The sequence below is a fragment of the Haematobia irritans genome, chromosome 3, assembly GCF_050003625.1.
Source record: "Haematobia irritans isolate KBUSLIRL chromosome 3, ASM5000362v1, whole genome shotgun sequence".
Classification (NCBI taxonomy): Eukaryota; Metazoa; Arthropoda; class Insecta; order Diptera; family Muscidae; genus Haematobia; species Haematobia irritans.
Window position 1 is genome coordinate 46337120 of NC_134399.1, and position 19015 is coordinate 46356134.

The 19015-nt window shown below is 34.3% G+C and overlaps 1 protein-coding gene across 1 annotated transcript in view; it reads right to left on the reverse strand.

Moving 5' to 3' along the window:
- The window catches only part of Tre1 (Trapped in endoderm 1), a 348474-nt gene that overhangs the window by 90928 nt on the left and 238531 nt on the right, over nt 1–19015 (reverse strand). The window contains exon 3 of the mRNA XM_075299345.1: nt 14254–14399. Within this exon, the coding sequence (XP_075155460.1) occupies nt 14254–14399 (146 nt within the window). The remainder of the gene's footprint in view (nt 1–14253; nt 14400–19015) is intronic.

A 19015-nucleotide genomic window follows, 5' to 3' on the forward strand; every position in this document is an offset into this window, starting at 1 on the left:
TGACCGCGGCTGCGTCTTAGGTGGTCCATTCGGAAAGTCCAATTTTGGGCAACTTTTTCGAGCATTTCGGCCGGAATAGCCCGAATTTCTTCGGAAATGTTGTCTTCCAAAGCTGGAATAGTTGCTGGCTTATTTCTGTAGACTTTAGACTTGACGTAGCCCCACAAAAAATAGTCTAAAGGCGTCAAATCGCATGATCTTGGTGGCCAACTTACCGGTCCATTTCTTGAGATGAATTGTTCTCCGAAGTTTTCCCTCAAAATGGCCATAGAATCGCGAGCTGTGTGGCATGTAGCGCCATCTTGTTGAAACCACATGTCAACCAAGTTGGGAGCCACCGTGGTGCAATGGTTAGCATGCCCGCCTTGCATACACAAGGTCGTGGGTTCGATTCCTGCTACGACCGAACACCAAAAAGTTTTTCAGCGGTGGATTATCCCACCTCAGTAATGCTGGTGACATTTCTGAGGGTTTCAAAGCTTCTCTAAGTGGTTTCACTAGAATGTGAAACGCCGTTCGGACTCGGCTATAAAAAGGAGGTCCCTTGTCATTGAGTTTAACATGGAATCGGGCAGCACTCAGTGATAAGAGAGAAGTTCACCACTGTGGTATCACAATGGACTGAATAGTCTAAGTGAGCCTGATACATCGGGCTGCCACATAACCTAACCTAACCTAACCAAGTTCAGTTCTTCCATTTTTGGCAACAAAAAGTTTGTTAGCATCGAACGATAGCGATCGCCATTCACCGTAACGTTGCGTCCAACAGCATCTTTGAAAAAATACGGTCCAATGATTCCACCAGCGTACAAACCACACCAAACAGTGCATTTTTCGGGATGCATGGGCAGTTCTTGAACGGCTTCTGGTTGCTCTTCACTCCAAATGCGGCAATTTTGCTTATTTACGTAGCCATTCAACCAGAAATGAGCCTCATCGCTGAACAAAATTTGTCGATAAAAAAGCGGATTTTCTGCCAACTTTTCTAGGGCCCATTCAATTCAAAATTCAATGATTTGCAAGCGTTGCTCGTTAGTAAGTCTATTCATGATGAAATGTCAAAGCATACTGAGCATCTTTCTCTTTGACACCATGTCTGAAATCCCACGTGATCTGTCAAATACTAATGCATGAAAATCCTAACCTCAAAAGAATCACCCTTTACTAACGCCATGTACCAAATTTCAGCCGGATCGGATGAAATTTGCTTCTCTTAGAGGCCTCGCAAGCCAAATCGGGGGATCGGTTTATATGGAGGCTATATATAATTATGGACCGATGTGGAGCAATTTTTGCATGGTTGTTAGAGACCATATACTAACACCATGTACCAAGTTTCAGCCGGATCGGATGAAATTTGCTTCTCTTAGAGGTCTCGCAAGCCAAATTTTGGGGGACCGATATGGCCCATTTGCAATACCATCCGACCTACATCAATAACAACTACTTGTGCCAAGTTTCAAGTCGATAGCTTGTTTCGTTCGGAAGTTAGCGTGATTTCAACAGACGGACGGACGGACGGACATGCTTAGATCGACTCAGAATTTCACCACGACCCAGAATATATATACTTTATGGGGTCTTAGAGCAATATTTCGATGTGTTACAAACGGAATGACAAAGTTAATATACCCCCATCCTATGGTGGAGGGTATAAAAATTGTTTCAAGCTAAAAGGAGATCAATCGAATAAGAATAGAAATACTGCTAATTCCGATTTATGTTTTATAGATTAAGAGGAATGTTATTCAAGCCAAGCCAATATAAATATGAATTGGGTTGTTGATTCAGGAGCCAGTGACCATATGGCTAATGAAGAAAAATGTTTCTTTGTTGCAAAAGATGGTGTAAGTATTAAAGCCGAAAATTTTGGAACGGTAGTGGGATACATAAACATCAATGGGAAAATGACAAAATGCTCAATTAAAAATGTGTTACTTTGCAAGGAACTGAAGTGCAACTTATTTTCTATAAAACGTATTGAAGAAATAGAAATGAAGGCTGTATTTGAAAACAAGACGGTTAAAATTTTTCAAGGAAAGTCATCGGTTTTAGAGGGCGAAAGGAAGAACAAAACGTATGAGTTTGAGCTAATGTTTGAAAATGCTAAAAGAAATACCTAGTGACATTCATAGACGACTACTCACATTTTACCTGTGTTTATATGATGGCTAATAAATCCGAAGTTTTATCATATTTTAAGACTTACAAAGTGATGGCTGAAAGCCTGCATGGCTCAAAAATTGCAAATCTGAAGTGTGATAAGGGAGGTGATTATTCGACCAAGGCATTTAAAGAATTTTGTAGAGACTCAGGTATTACTATACAATACACCAATGTGAAAGAATGAACCGAACCTTAATTGAGAAAGCTCGGTGTATGATTTCCAAAAGTGGTTTGCCAAAATATTTGTGGTCTGAAGCTGTGTACTGTGCTAACTACGTAACAAACAGAAGTCCTACAAGTTCCCTTTTAACCAATAAAACCCCATTTGAAGTTTGGTCCGGAAATAAGCCTGAATCTTATGTACCCTCCACCATGGATTGCGTAGAAACTTCTACGAAAGACTGTCATCCACAATCGAAATACTTGGGTTGTGGAATCTTAAAACTTCTTAACATCGTTTTCTGAATTGTGAGTTAGTTCATACGTGGTATATATTAGGCAAACAAGTTATGTATAGTTAAGTCTACAAATAATTACGAATCGATATGGACTTTTTGCACGGTACGTAGAGAGCCAGAATTGAAATATGGGGGTCGCTTATATGGGGGCTATATACAATTATGAACTTGATATGGACCAATTTTTGTGTGATTGGAAATCGATTTATCTGAGGGATATATATAACTATAGACCGATATGGACCTAGTTAGGCATGGTTGTTAACGACCATATTTATACTAGCACAATGTACCAAATTTCAACTCTCTCGGATGAAATTTGCTCCTCCAAGAGGCTCCAAAACCAAATCTCGGGATCGGTTTATATGTGGCTATATATGATTATGGACTGATATGGACCACTTTTGGCATGGTTGTTAAATATCATATACGATCACCACGTACCAAATTTCAAGCAGATCGGATGAATTTTGCTTCTCCAAAAGGCGCCGGAGGTCAAATCTGGGGATCGGTTTATATGGGAGCTATATATAATTATGGGCTGATAGGAACCAATTCCTGCATGGTTGTTGGATACCATATACTAACATCACGTACCAAATTTCAACCGAATGGGAAGAATTTTGTTCTTCCAAGGGGCTCTGGAGGTCAAATCTGGGTATCGGTTTAAATGGGGCCTATATATAATTATGGACCGATTTCGACCAATTTTTGCATGGGAGTTTGAGGCCATATATTAACACCATGTACCAAATTTCAACTGAATCAGATGAATTTTGGTCTTCCAAGAGGCTCCGGAGGTCAAATCTGGTGATCGGTTTATATGGGGGCTATATATAATTATGGACCGATGTGGACCAATTTTTGCATGGTTGTTAGAGACCATATACTAACACCATGTACCAAATTTCAGCCGGATCGGATGAAATTTGCTTCTCTTAGAGGCCTCGCAAGCCAAATCTCAGCCGGATCGGATGAAATTTGCTTCTCTTAGAGGCCTCGCAAGCCAAATCGGGGGATCGGTTTATATGGAGGCTATATATAATTATGGACCGATGTGGAGCAATTTTTGCATGTTAGTTAGAGACCATATACTAACACCATGTACCAAGTTTCAGCCGGATCGGATGAAATTTGCTTCTCTTAGAGGTCTCGCAAGCCAATTTTGGGGGACCGATATGGCCCATTTGCAATACCATCCGACCTACATCAATAACAACTACTTGTGCCAAGTTTCAAGTCGATAGCTTGTTTCGTTCGGAAGTTAGCGTGATTTCAACGGACGGACGGACGGGCATGCTCAGATCGACTCAGAATTTCACCACGACCCAGAATATATATACTTTATGGGGTCTTAGAGCAATATTTCGATGTGTTACAAACGGAATGGCAAAGTTAATATACCCCCATCCTATGGTGGAGGGTATAAAAATTGTTTCAAGCTAAAAAGAGATCAATCGAATAAGAATAGAAATACTGCTAATTCCGATTTATGTTTTATAGATTAAGAGGAATGTTATTCAAGCCAAGCCAATATAAATATGAATTGGGTTGTTGATTCAGGAGCCAGTGACCATATGGCTAATGAAGAAAAATGTTTCTTTGTTGCAAAAGATGGTGTAAGTATTAAAGCCGAAAATTTTGGAACGGTAGTGGGATACATAAACATCAATGGGAAAATGACAAAATGCTCAATTAAAAATGTGTTACTTTGCAAGGAACTGAAGTGCAACTTATTTTCTATAAAACGTATTGAAGAAATAGAAATGAAGGCTGTATTTGAAAACAAGACGGTTAAAATTTTTCAAGGAAAGTCATTGGTTTTAGAGGGCGAAAGGAAGAACAAAACGTATGAGTTTGAGTTAATGTTTGAAAATGCTAAAAGAAATACCTAGTGACATTCATAGACGACTACTCACATTTTACCTGTGTTTATATGATGGCTAATAAATCCGAAGTTTTATCATATTTTAAGACTTACAAAGTGATGGCTGAAAGCCTGCATGGCTCAAAAATTGCAAATCTGAAGTGTGATAAGGGAGGTGAGTATTCGTCCAAGGCATTTAAAGAATTTTGTAGAGACTCAGGTATTACTATACAATACACCAATGTGAAAGAATGAACCGAACCTTAATTGAGAAAGCTCGGTGTATGATTTCCAAAAGTGGTTTGCCAAAATATTTGTGGTCTGAAGCTGTGTACTGTGCTAACTACGTAACAAACAGAAGTCCTACAAGTTCCCTTTTAACCAATAAAACCCCATTTGAAGTTTGGTCCGGAAATAAGCCTGACTTGTCAAACTTAAGAGTGTTCGGATGTATAGTCTACTCCCATATCCCAAAAGCTCAACGAACAAAACTCGATATAAAATCAAAGAAGCTGACAATGATTGGTTATAGTGGAAATGCTATCGTTTATGGGATGCTGCTGAAAGAAAAATAGTTTTGTCAAGAGATGTTTTATTTAATGAAACTGAATTTTTCAATTATAAGCCAGAAAATAAAAATCAGATAACAGTTATGGAAAAAGCTACAAGTGGAAATATCCAAGGACAGGATGTTGAAGTTGAGGAAGAAATCAGTGAAGACGATATTTTCGAGGAAGCAATTAACTTGTACACGGATGAAAAAGACTGTTTTTCATATGTTTGGCTATAAACATTATATGTTTGGAACACAAATTTTTGAACACAATATTTTTGAGTGCAAGCATATAATGTTCATAAACTAGCATATCATGTTTGAGACATATATGTTAATATGTTAGAACATATTATGTTTGGGACATAAAATGTTTGTAAATATAATATGCTTGGATGCAAACATATATTAATTTAGAAATAGCCTATAAACATATATGTGTTTAGTAGCTTGTAGCGCTATTTAACAGGGAGCGATATTGAATTAAGTTGGTGGTTGTTGCTTGTTATTACAAAATTAACATTTTATTTTTCCTTGGGCAATTGATCAGCTACTTCTTTGATCCTTACAAACTGCGTGGTCCGCTGTTCGAATCCCCGTCCGGCAAAAGGTAAAATTAAAATAAAAAAAATCATACATTTGAATAATTTCTTCTACAATGTTTATATTACAGAAAAAGGTGCTAAGAACTAAAAAATCTCGTGGAAGTGAGAAAGATGTGGGGGAATATACAATTGGGCAGAAACAAAATTTTGAGCATTCAGGTCGAAAACCTATGTTGTTAGCACCTATATTACCTGTTTATTTTCATAATTCATTATGATTGTAAATATATAAATAAATAAATAAAATTTTGAGCACAATATTGTTAATTTTTTTAAGCATATAATATTTTTGGGTGCAAAATGCTTCCAAACATATTATATGTTCACATAATAACATATTGTTTTTTGGAAGACAACATTATTGAATTTGGATGCAAAAATATAAAATGTTTGGAACTTAGACTACCCAAACATATATTGTTTAGACCAATATGCTTTCAAACATATTATATATTGGAAGAGATCAAACATATAAATGTTTGGGCAATACCCAAAAATGTATATGCTTGAAGCAAAATATGTTTGGGAGTATATGTTACAGAAGCGATTTTTTGTGAGCGTGTAGGAAAAGCCAAATATATTGGAAAATGGTACTGAAGCGCCACCTTCGAACACTGAACAAACCCCTCGTAGAAGTGCTAGAACAATACGTCCACCAAGCAGATTCGATTATATGGCCATGGCTCTAAGCGCAGAACAATTTGTATCAGAAGTTCCAACAATGTATGATGACGTAGAAAAATGCATTGATGCTTGCAAGTGAATCACAATTAAATTCTTTGAAGAAGAACAATACGTGGGAATTAGTTCAACGAGGGAAAAAGCATTGTAAGTTGTAGGTGGGTATTTCGACGCAAATTGGATGGTAACCCATCTGAATACAAGGCTAGAGTTGTTGCCAGAGGATTCTCTCAGTGCCAAGGATTTGACTACAATGAGACTTATTCTCCTGTAGCTAGAATTGGAACATTTCGCATTCTGTTGGCAATCGCAAACAAACAGAAATATAATATTAAACAAATTGATGTCACAACAGCGTTTTAAATGGGTATCTACGAGAGGAAGTATACATGGATCCACTTAAGGGTCTTAATTGTGAACCAAATACTGTGTACAAGCTGAATCGTTCCTTATATGGACTAAAACAATCTCCTCGAATCTGGAATGAAAGGTTTAATTCCTTCATATTATCATTGAACTTCACAAGATCAAAGAATGATTATTGTTTATATATTCGTCGCCGGGGAGACAATATAATTTATTTGCTGCTTTATGTGGATGACCTACTGATTATTGGTAATTTGCAAATGAAATAAACATTTTGGAGTCGAAACTCAAATCTGAATTTGAAAGGAAAGATTTGGGAGATGTTGATGTTTACTTGGGAATTAAATATATTTCGAAATGTTGAGGAATGTAAAGTCAAATTGAGTCGCTTTCAAAATTGTGCAACGGATTTACATTGGAATCATCTGAAAATAATTCTTCGCTATTTAAAGAAGACAAAAGATTTGGAACTTTTATACGACGGAAATTCGTATGAAACACTTTTGGCATATTCTGATGCTGATTGGGGAAGTGATATCGATGACAGGAAATCTCTTAATGGTTATTTAATAAAACTTTTTGGACCTTGTATTTCATGGTTGACTAAAAAGCAAGAAGCAGTTTCGCTTTCTTCAACAGAAGCAGAATATATCGCACTTTCTGTTACAGCGAGTGAAATTATATATAGAACAATTTATATATATATATATATATATATATATATATATATATATATATATATATATATATATATATATATATATATATATATATATATATATATATATATATATATATATATATATATATATATATATATATATATATATATATATATATATATATATATATATATATATATATATATATATATATATATATATATATATATATAAGATCGTTTAATTGCATTTATTTGACGTTCATTACAAACATCTTTTTTGTAATACGGGATGAAATTGATCGAAAGTACTGTTGTTACTTTTACAACACATACTAGAGATATATTTTGACATTTGCCGTTTTTGAAAACAATTACTAAAAAAACACGTTGTGTTTTCCCCAATGTACGTACGTACAAAAATACATATCGTACATTTTAAACGTTTACTCACACTACGCTAAGTACTACCTATATTTGAAATTACCTAAACAGTGTAATTTCAAAGTTACACATTTCATTCAAGTAATATTTTATTCGGAGCGGAGCGGTTTTTCATTTGGAAACCGCTCCGCTCCGGATTTTAGAAATGCCGCTCCGCTCCCGCTCCAGCAAAAAAAGGGCTTGCTCCGCTCCGCTACGGATCCCTGGTTCAAACCCAGTTTCGACCAAACACCAAAAAGGTTTCACGCGATGGATTATCCCACCTCAGTAATGCTGGTGACATTTCTGAGTGTTTCACAGCTTCTCTAAGTGGTTTCACTGCAATGTTGAACGCCGTTCGTACTCGGCTATAAAAAGGAGGTCCCTTGTGATTGAGCTTAACATATATATATATATATATATATATATATATATATATATATATATATATATATATATATATATATATATATATATATATATATATATATATATATATATATATATATATATATATATATATATATATATATATATATATATATATATTATATATATATATATATATATATATATATATATATATATATATATATATATATATATATATATATATATATATATATATATATATATATATATATATATATATATATATATATATTATATATATATATATATATATATATATATATATATATATATATATATATATATATTATATATATATATATATATATATATATATATATATATATATATATATATATAATATATATATATATATATATATATATATATATATATATATATATATATATATATATATATATATATATATATATATATATATATATATATATATATATATATATATATATATATAGATGGAATAATTAAAATTGTTTATAAATCAAGCAACGAGCAAGTCGCAGATATCTATACCAATTCTTTTACGAAATTTCCTTTTCAAAAATTTAGAAACAGTATTGGATTTATTTAATTGGGCAGGGAAATAAATGCAATTAACTACTTGTGGTCTCAATGCTTTCTTTCTTTAATTCTTTATTCATCAAGTATGCTTTGCTTTTTGTATATGTATTTAAAAGAAAATTTTATTTTTCTGTACAGTGAGTTTTAAATTGTTCTTCAATAAACTTCGTCTATCTTTACCCTAAACATTTTAATTGCTGAATTTTTATCTTTTTCGACATATGTCACTTTTAGGGATTTTTGATACCAATTTTGGAAATGGTATATTCAGCAATATTTCTTAAATCAATTTTTCCTGCACAAATCAATAAAAATCATAATGATATCACAATTATTTCAAAAGTTATTAAGGTTTCAATTCATATTTTTAATTCCCGTGGACCCAAACGTAGAGGAAAACACCTCTATGTTGATATCTTCATCCGTTCAAAAGTTACAGAATTATTTCCAAAAAAAGCGATTTGGACCCACTGTGCGACATAAATAAAAACAACAACAATGCAATAAAAACAACAACAATGCTTAAAGAACAAAACCAACTATAACAAAACAAAAAGAATGAAAAAGAAGAGGAAGCACGCTCAAAATAAACCCAGCCAACTGAATACAAATCGATGATTTGACAGTGGCATAGGAAAAGAGATATGTACATACAAAACCTTTTTTCGGGAAGTTCACGTGTGGTTCATTGTTGGGTTTAATGAACTGCCTAAATTTATTCTGATAATTGGTTGAGAGTTTTGCTGCAAGTAGAGGATGCTGATGAGGAATGTGGTAATTCCGAAACGTGCATCCATCCAACGATCTTGCAGTCTATAGGGCTTTACCCAAATAAATTTGACACACATTCTTTTCCTCTGTTGGTTAAGCTACACTTGTAGTTTAGTCAATGTATGGTTTTAAGCTGCAATAAAAACAACAACAATGCTTAAGGAACAAAACCAGCAATAACAAAACAAAAATAATAAATTGAAGATATTATCAAAATTCTTTTAAATAGCAATTTTTTTTAAACATGTTCGATATGCATCGGAATAATTTTTCAACCGAACAAAACGTAAATTTTACAAATCTTAACCCTATATTTGAACGGAAAGTCGACCTCTTCCCAAAGAAAGCTCGAAGTCGGCTATTTGTAATCTTTATATTTGAATCATCAAAATTCAATTGATTTACAGTAAATCGACTTTTAACGAAAACGTCGATAAGTCGGCATGGATTTAAATGAAAAATTTGAGTACACCCAGAGCAGGAATATAATCGCCCCAAACATGTTTCAAGAGCAAAATGTAATTTTTGGACGGTGAACATGGAACATGTTTGTCGCAACCATGTTATTTTCTCGAAAATTATGTATCTGATTTCGGCAACCATGTATTTTTTTCCGAGAAAACATTTTTGCGACAAAAATGTTCCATGTTCACCGTCCAAAAATAATATTTTGCTCTTAAAACATGTTTGGGGTGGTCATATTCCTTCTCTGCGTGTATGTGTGGATGATATCATTTTTTCAAAACGTCATTGTAATACCACAGTGGTGCACTTCTCTCTTATCACTAAGTGCTAACCGATTCTATGTTAAGCTCAATCACAAGAGACCTCCTTTTTATAGCCGAGTACGAACGGCGTTCAACATTGCAGTGAAACCACTTAGAGAAGCTGTGAAACACTCAGAAATGTCACCAGCATTACTGAGGTGGGATAATCCATCGCGTGAAACCTTTTTGGTGTTTGGTCGAAACTGGGTTTGAACCAGGGATCCGTAGCGGAGCGTGGAGCGGAGCGGAGCAAGCCCTTTTTTTGCTGGAGCGGGAGCGGAGCGGGAGCGGCATTTCTAAAATCCGGAGCGGAGCGGTTTCCAAATGAAAAACCGCTCCGCTCCGAATAAAATATTACTTGAATGAAATGTGTAACTTTGAAATTACACTGTGTAGGTAATTTCAAATATAGGTAGTACTTAGCGTAGTGTGAGTAAACGTTTAAAATGTACGATATGTATTTTTGTACGTACGTACATTGGGGAAAACACAACGTGTTTTTTTAGTAATTGTTTTCAAAAACGGCAAATGTCAAAATATATCTCTAGTATGTGTTGTAAAAGTAACAACAGTACTTTCGATCAATTTCATCCCGTATTACAAAAAAGATGTTTGTAATGAACGTCAAATAAATGCAATTAAACGATCTTATTTATATTTAATTTTTTAGTTTTCTACACTGAAAAAAATATTGTCGTGAAGTCAAAGATTTCATGTCCTTAGAATAAGAATGCAAATTTTGCTTAACATGGAAGACGCATTTCTCTAAAATAAAGTTTTTTTCCTTGCCCAAAAGTCAATAAACTTTTGAATGAAGTTGTAATGTCCTTATAATTAAGTGATTTTACTTAAAAATTTGTATCATAACATGAAAGATAAAATTTTTGAGGTAAGGTCAACGTGACTTTAATAATTAAGAAAAATTCTTTTTTTTCAGTGTAAGTACATTCATATTTGCTTTACTATTGTACTATGTCCTATCATTCTCTTATTTCTGATATTAGTTCTCGAAAATTTAATTAAAATTATGGATAGTTTCAATTTTGGTTGAAAAATGTGCGCATATACATTTATTTTAATTTTTTCTCACATTGAAAACTAATGACTTGATTTGTATTATTGCATGTTATCTACTTTTTTGAGAACGAACATTTCTTAAAAACGCTGTTCGAAAATGTATTTTTACAATAAAGGGGAAAAAAGCGAAATTAGGTAACACTAGATCTGAGTAAGAATATTCGTAGGTATACCACGGACTGATTTCGATGGAGGTTGTTGCAAACATAAACATACACACACACATTACAAATATAACAAAACCTCTTCTCTACGTCTGTTGCAAAACAAAAAAACTTTCGGAGAGTAGTTACTTCTACTCTGTGTATAGACTTTCAATTTCAATCAGCGTTGCCGTTTTGGTCCGATCGGACCAAAATTGGTCCAAAAGATTTCTAATTTTTAAATTTGGTCCGATGGTCGGACCAAACAGAATTTGGTCCATTTTCATAAATTTGGTTGCTATCACATATTAAATAGTAGATGGTGCACCGCAAAGAATATTGTCGGGAGGCCAAATATTTCACATGCTTAAAATACGAATACGAATTTTGCTTAGAATAGAAGACGTATTTCTCTGAAATAAAGTTTTTTCGTTGTCTAAAAGTGTCTAAACTTTTCAATGAAGTCTGTTTGTCCTTATAGCTAAGTGATTCGACATAAAAATGTGTATCCTAACATGAATGAAAATTTCGTTTTAATGAAGTCAAAATGGATTTAATATTTCTGAAAAAATCTTCAAAATTAATAAAATGTTTCAACACATTGTTTTAAAGTCATTATAACCTAGACCACATAGTGGTTAGGGTATAATAAGTTTGATCTGCCAAAAAATGTGCCTACCAGAAATATTGATTTTAGACCCAATAAAATATATACCGATCGACTCAGAATCACCTCCTGAGTCGATATAGTGCTTGGTGTCCGCCCGTCCATCCGTCCGTCTGTCCATGTATTTGTTGTTCACAGGATTCCGGTCGCAATTATTAACCGATTTTAATGAAGTTTGGTACAGGGAGTTTTTTTTTGGCACAAGGACGAACGCTATTGAATTTGGAAGAAATCGGATCAAATTTAGATATAGCTCCCATATATATGTATTGCTCGATTTCGACAAATGGGGTCACGTTGCACTTTTTTACTAACCGATCGTCGTCAAATTTAGCACAAAATAATCTTCTATATATATATATATATATATATATATATATATATATATATATATATATATATATATATATATATATATATATATATATATATATATATATATATATCGCACTTCAGATTTAGCTATAGCTCTCATATATATGTACCACCCGATTTTTCTAAATAAAACAAGTAAGGAAAGTCTATTATACCCTGCATCACTTAGTAGATCTAAATTTTCGACATCTGTCAAATGTGTTGGGGGCATATATAAAGGTTTGTCCCAAATATATACATTTAAATATAACTCGATCTGGACAGAATTTGATAGACTTCTACAAAATCTATAGACTCAAAATTTAAGTCGGCTAATGCACTAGGGTGGAACACAATGTTAGTAAAAAAATATGGGAAACATATAAATCTGAAGCAATTTTAAGGAAACTTCGCAAAAGTTTATTTATGATTTATCGCTCGATATATATGTATTAGAAGTTTGGGAAAATTAGAGTCATTTTTACAACTTTTCGACTAAGCAGTGGTGATTGTACAAGGAAAATGTTGGTATTTTGACCATTTTTGTCGAAATCGGAAAAACATATATATGGTAGCTACATCTAAATCTGAACCGATTTCAACCAAAATCGGAGCAAAAAATTTGCCTCTGTGGTCGTATGAGTGTAAATCGGGCGAAAGCTATATATGGGAGCTATATCTAGATCTGAACCGATTTCAACCAAATTTGGCACGCATAGCAACAATGCTAATTCTACTCCCTGTGGAAAATTTCGACTAAATCGGAGTTAAAAATTGGCCTCTGCGGTCATATGAGTGTTAATCGGCCGAAAGCTATATATGGGAGCTATATCTAAATCTGAACCGATTTCAATAAAATTCGGCATACTTGACTACACTACTAATTGTACCCCTAATTTCAACCTAATTGGGATAAAACTCTAGCTTCTGGGACCGTATTAGTCCATATCGGGCGAAAGATATATATGGGAGCTATATCTAAATCTGAACCGATTTCAATAAAATTTGACACTTGAGTACTAATTGTTCTTCTTCTGCAAAATTTTAAGCAAATTAGGGTAAAACTCTGGCTTCTGGGGCCATATAAGTCCATATCGGGCGAAATATATATATGGAAGCTATATCTAAATCTGAACCGATTTCTTCCAAAATCAATAGGGTTCTATTCTGAGCCAAAGCACATACTTGTGGCAAATTTGAAGTCGATTGGACTAAAACTGCGACCTAGATTTTGATTACAAAAATGTGTTCAGGGACAGACGGACATCGCTATATCGACTCAAGAGCCCACCATGAGCATTTTTGCCAAAGACACCATGTGTCTATCTCGTCTCCTTCTGGGTGTTGCAAACATATGCACTAACTTATAATACCCTGTTCCACAGTGTGGAGCAGGGTATAATAAAACTCAATTGAACAATTAATACAATGTTTGTACTATAATTTTCTCGAAGAGGAGCGGAGCGATTTTTTTTTCTCGGAGCGGAGCGGTTTTTTTTCTCCGGAGCGGGAGCGGAGCGGAGCGAAAAAAATGGACCGCTCCGGATCCCTGGTTTGAACCCACGACCTTGTGTATGCAAGGCGGGCATGCTAACCATTGCACCACGGTGGCTCCCTAATATGAATTGTTAATATCGAATATTGAATTTTCAGATTGGTGTAAAAAATTTTGAGAAAGCAAAAAAAAAATTTTTTACTTACCTCTTTAAAAAATCGTACTGCTGTTAATGGCAAACTAAACGAACAGAAAAGTAAGTCTGAGAAACATAAGGATAACACAAACGCAGTTGTTGCATGAGATCGTATTTTTGGAGACTGCAACAGGGCAATGATGGTTATAAAATTTCCTGAAACAGTGTTAAATATAATTAATACAAAATATTAATTAAATAATATTAAATATAATAATAGTTAGTAATGTGTGTGGATGTTAGCACTCATTGCGAACATTTATATGTATATTTTTTTTGTTGCTCAAGTGGTTTTACAAGAGTTGTAATATAATTAATGCTTAATGTAATATAATTAATGCTCAATGCAAATCCAAAATGTTTTTATATTTAATATGAAATTGAAACTCAAACAGTCGCGTTTGAGTTTCAATTTCATATACAATTTCATTTATTAAGTAAAACAAATGTATAACAGGCCCATTTTTATATCTAATGTGAATATCATACATTGGAAACACAAAAAATCTACTTAAAATATAAAGTTATTTTAGTCTACCTCATGTTTGCCAACTAATTTAGATTTTCCGTCTATTTATAACTGAATCTAATAACCAAATCTGCTTTATTTTTAGTATATATATATTATTTAAATTACTAAACACTCTTTCGTAATAAGCAATACTTATTAGTATTGAAAATACATACTGTTACCAATTTGCTACTCAAAAAACAAACAAAAACAAGTATATACGTCCGTAAGTTCGGCCAGGCCGAAGCTTATGTACCCTCCACCATGGATTGCGTAGAAACGTCTACTGAAGCCGATGGCAAGGTATCATAAAACTTCCTAACAACGTAATATATACCACATAGTCCATACGTGGTATATATTAAACTACAAAAGGGCCGATTAAATACGTACATAATTAAGTTTAAAGTTTCTATAGAAATAAAATTTTGACAACATTTTCTATAGAAATAAAATTTTGACAAAAGTTTCTATAGAAATAAAATTTGGAAAAAATTTTCTATAGAAATAAAATTTTGATAAAATTTTCTATAGAAATCAAATTTTGTCAAAATTTTCTATAGAAATAACATTTTGACAATGTTTTCTATAGAAATAACATTTTGACAATGTTTTCTATAAAAATAAAATTTTGGTAGATTATTTTTGGCTCGAGTGGCAACCATGATTATGAATCGATATGGACCAATTTTTGTGTGATTGGGGATCGGCTATATATAACTATAGACCGATATGGACCAATTTCGGCATGGTTATTAGCGGCCTTATACTAACACCACCTTGCAAATTTCAACCGGATCGGATGAATTTTGCTCCTCCAAGAGGCTCCGGAGATCAAATCTGGGGAACGGTTTATATGGGGGCTATATATAATTATGGACCGATATGGACCAATTCTTGCGAGTTTGTTAGAGACCACATTCTAACACCATGTTCCAAAATTCAACCGGATCGGATGAATTTTACTCCTCCAAGAGGCTCCCGAGGACAAATCTGGGGATCGATTTATATGGGGGCTATATATAATTATGGACCGATATGGACCAATTTTTGCATGGTTATTAGCGGCCTTATAAAGGGTGATTTGTTAAGAGCTTGATAACTTTTTTTTTTAAAAAAAACGCATAAAATTTGCAAAATCTCATCGGTTCTTTATTTGAAACGTTAGATTGGTCCATGACATTTACTTTTTGAAGATAATTTCATTTAAATGTTGACCGCGGCTGCGTCTTAGGTGGTCCATTCGGAAAGTCCAATTTTGGGCAACTTTTTCGAGCATTTCGGCCGGAATAGCCCGAATTTCTTCGGAAATGTTGTCTTCCAAAGCTGGAATAGTTGCTGGCTTATTTCTGTAGACTTTAGACTTGACGTAGCCCCACAAAAAATAGTCTAAAGGCGTCAAATCGCATGATTTTGGTGGCCAACTTACCGGTCCATTTCTTGAGATGAATTGTTCTCCGAAGTTTTCCCTCAAAATGGCCATAGAATCGCGAGCTGTGTGGCATGTAGCGCCATCTTGTTGAAACCACATGTCAACCAAGTTCAGTTCTTCCATTTTTGGCAACAAAAAGTTTGTTAGCATCGAACGATAGCGATCGCCATTCACCGTAACGTTGCGTCCAACAGCATCTTTGAAAAAATACGGTCCAATGATTCCACCAGCGTACAAACCACACCAAACAGTGCATTTTTCGGGATGCATGGGCAGATCTTGAACGGCTTCTGGTTGCTCTTCACTCCAAATGCGGCAATTTTGCTTATTTACGTAGCCATTCAACCAGAAATGAGCCTCATCGCTGAACAAAATTTGTCGATAAAAAAGCGGATTTTCTGCCACTGATTTTGGTAATAAAATTCAATGATTTGCAAGCGTTGCTCGTTAGTAAGTCTATTCATGATGAAATGTCAAAGCATACTGAGCATCTTTCTCTTTGACACCATGTCTGAAATCCCACGTGATCTGTCAAATACTAATGCATGAAAATCCTAACCTCAAAAGAATCACCCTTTACTAACACCACCTTGCAAATTTCAACCGGATCGGATGAATTTTGCTCCTCCAAGAGGCTCCGGAGATCAAATCTGGGGAACGGTTTATATGGGGGCTATATATAATTATGGACCGATATGGACCAATTCTTGCGAGTTTGTTAGAGACCACATTCTAACACCATGTTCCAAAATTCAACCGGATCGGATGAATTTTACTCCTCCAAGAGGCTCCCGAGGATAAATCTGGGGATCGATTTATATGGGGGCTATATATAATTATGGACCGATATGGACCAATTTTTGCATGGTTGTTAGAGACCATATACTAACACCACGTACCAAATTTCAACCGGATCGGATGAATTTTGCTCCTCTAAGAGGCTCCGGAGGTCAAATCTGGGGATCGGCTTATATGGGGGCTATATATAATTATGGGTCGATGTGGACCAATTTTTGCATGGTCATTAGAGAACATATACCAAAACCATGTACCAACACAGCCGGATCGGATGAAATTTGCTTCTCTTAGAGGCTCCGCAAGCCAAATCGGGGGATCGGTTTATATGGGGGCTATATATAATTATGGACCGATGTGGACCAATTTTTGCATGTTTGTTGGATACCATATACTAACATCACGTACCAGATTTCAAGCGAATCGGATGAATTTTGCTCTTCCAAGGGGCTCTGGAGGTCAAATCTGCGGATCGGTTTATATGGGGGCTATATATAATTATGCACCGATGTGGACCAATTTTTGCATGGTTGTTAGAGACCATATAATAACACCATGTACCAAATTTCAGCCTGATCGGATGAAATTTGCTTCTTTTAAAGCAATCGCAAGGCAAAGTTGGGTGTCCGTTTATATGGTGGCTCTACGTAAAAGTGGACCGATATGGACCAATTTTTGCATGGTTGTTAGAGGCCATATACTAACACCATGTACCAAATTTCAGCCGGATCGGATGAAATTTGCTTGTCTTAGAGCAATCACAAGCCAAATTTGGGGGTCCGTTTATATGGGGGCTATACGTAAAAGTGGACCGATATGGCCCATTTGCAATACCATCCGACCTACATCAATAACAACTACTTGTGCCAAGTTTCAAGTCGATAGCTTGTTTCGTTCGGAAGTGAGCGTGATTTCAACAGACGGACGGACATGCTCAGATCGACTCAGAATTTCACGACGACCCAGAATATATATACTTTATGGGGTCATAGAGCAATATTTCGATGTGTTACAAGCGGAATGACAAAGTTAATATACCCCCATCCTATGGGGGAACTTTTGGGTATTGATTCCATGTGAAGCATTTTTACGAAATTATACGCCTATCCAAGTGCACTGTTAGAAAAATATGTTTTTCATATGTTCCGATATAAACAAAATGTGTTTCTTGCACAATTTTTAACCACAATATATTTAAGTGCAAATATGTAATGTTCCTAAACTAACTCTAAATGTTTGGGACACATATGTTAGTAGGTTAGAATAGAATAGTTAGAATTCATAAAAATAATATGTGTGAATGTAAACATATATACATTTACAAATTTCGAGTAAACATATATATGTTGTGATATTTTATTCAGAGAGCGACAGAGAGAGAGTATAGAGAAAGAAATAGAGAGGGTTGACGAAAGATATCAACATAACACAGCGAGAGAATCAAAAGAGAGCAACTTTTGTGAAACCGCTTGTATGTTGTTTCGGAAAACTGTTTTATGATAAGGCCAAAAATTTGATATGCTTAAGTCTAAATATTATTTAATTTGAATATTAGAATGAGTATTCGGAGTAAAGAGAATAGACATTTGAAAAAAAAAAACGGCATGTGTTTTCGCCTTGAGAGCAGCATTTTATGTATGTGTGGACATGTGTTTTGTTTATCATTTTGTTATTATGGGCACAATTTTTTTCTTGGTTCGTTAAAAGAAATCGGAACGTACGAGGAGTAAGTCAAAATATTCAGATAAAGGAAATTAATAAGAAACGGTGGAAAATATACACAAATTACAAAGGAATCTTCATAAAAATAACGAAAGGGCACTATACTCTTTTTAGAGTTGGGACAGTAAAATAAAAAAAGGAGAAAACAGTGAAAAATTAAATAGTAAAAAGTATAAAAACACAATTTAGTTCCCCTTTATCAATTAGTAGTCCAAGAGGACTTGACGGACACCTTCAAATATAAAAGCGGGTATTAAGTTCGAGTTTTGCAGCTACAACAATTGAAAAAGTTTATTTTCTTTAAAATGAATT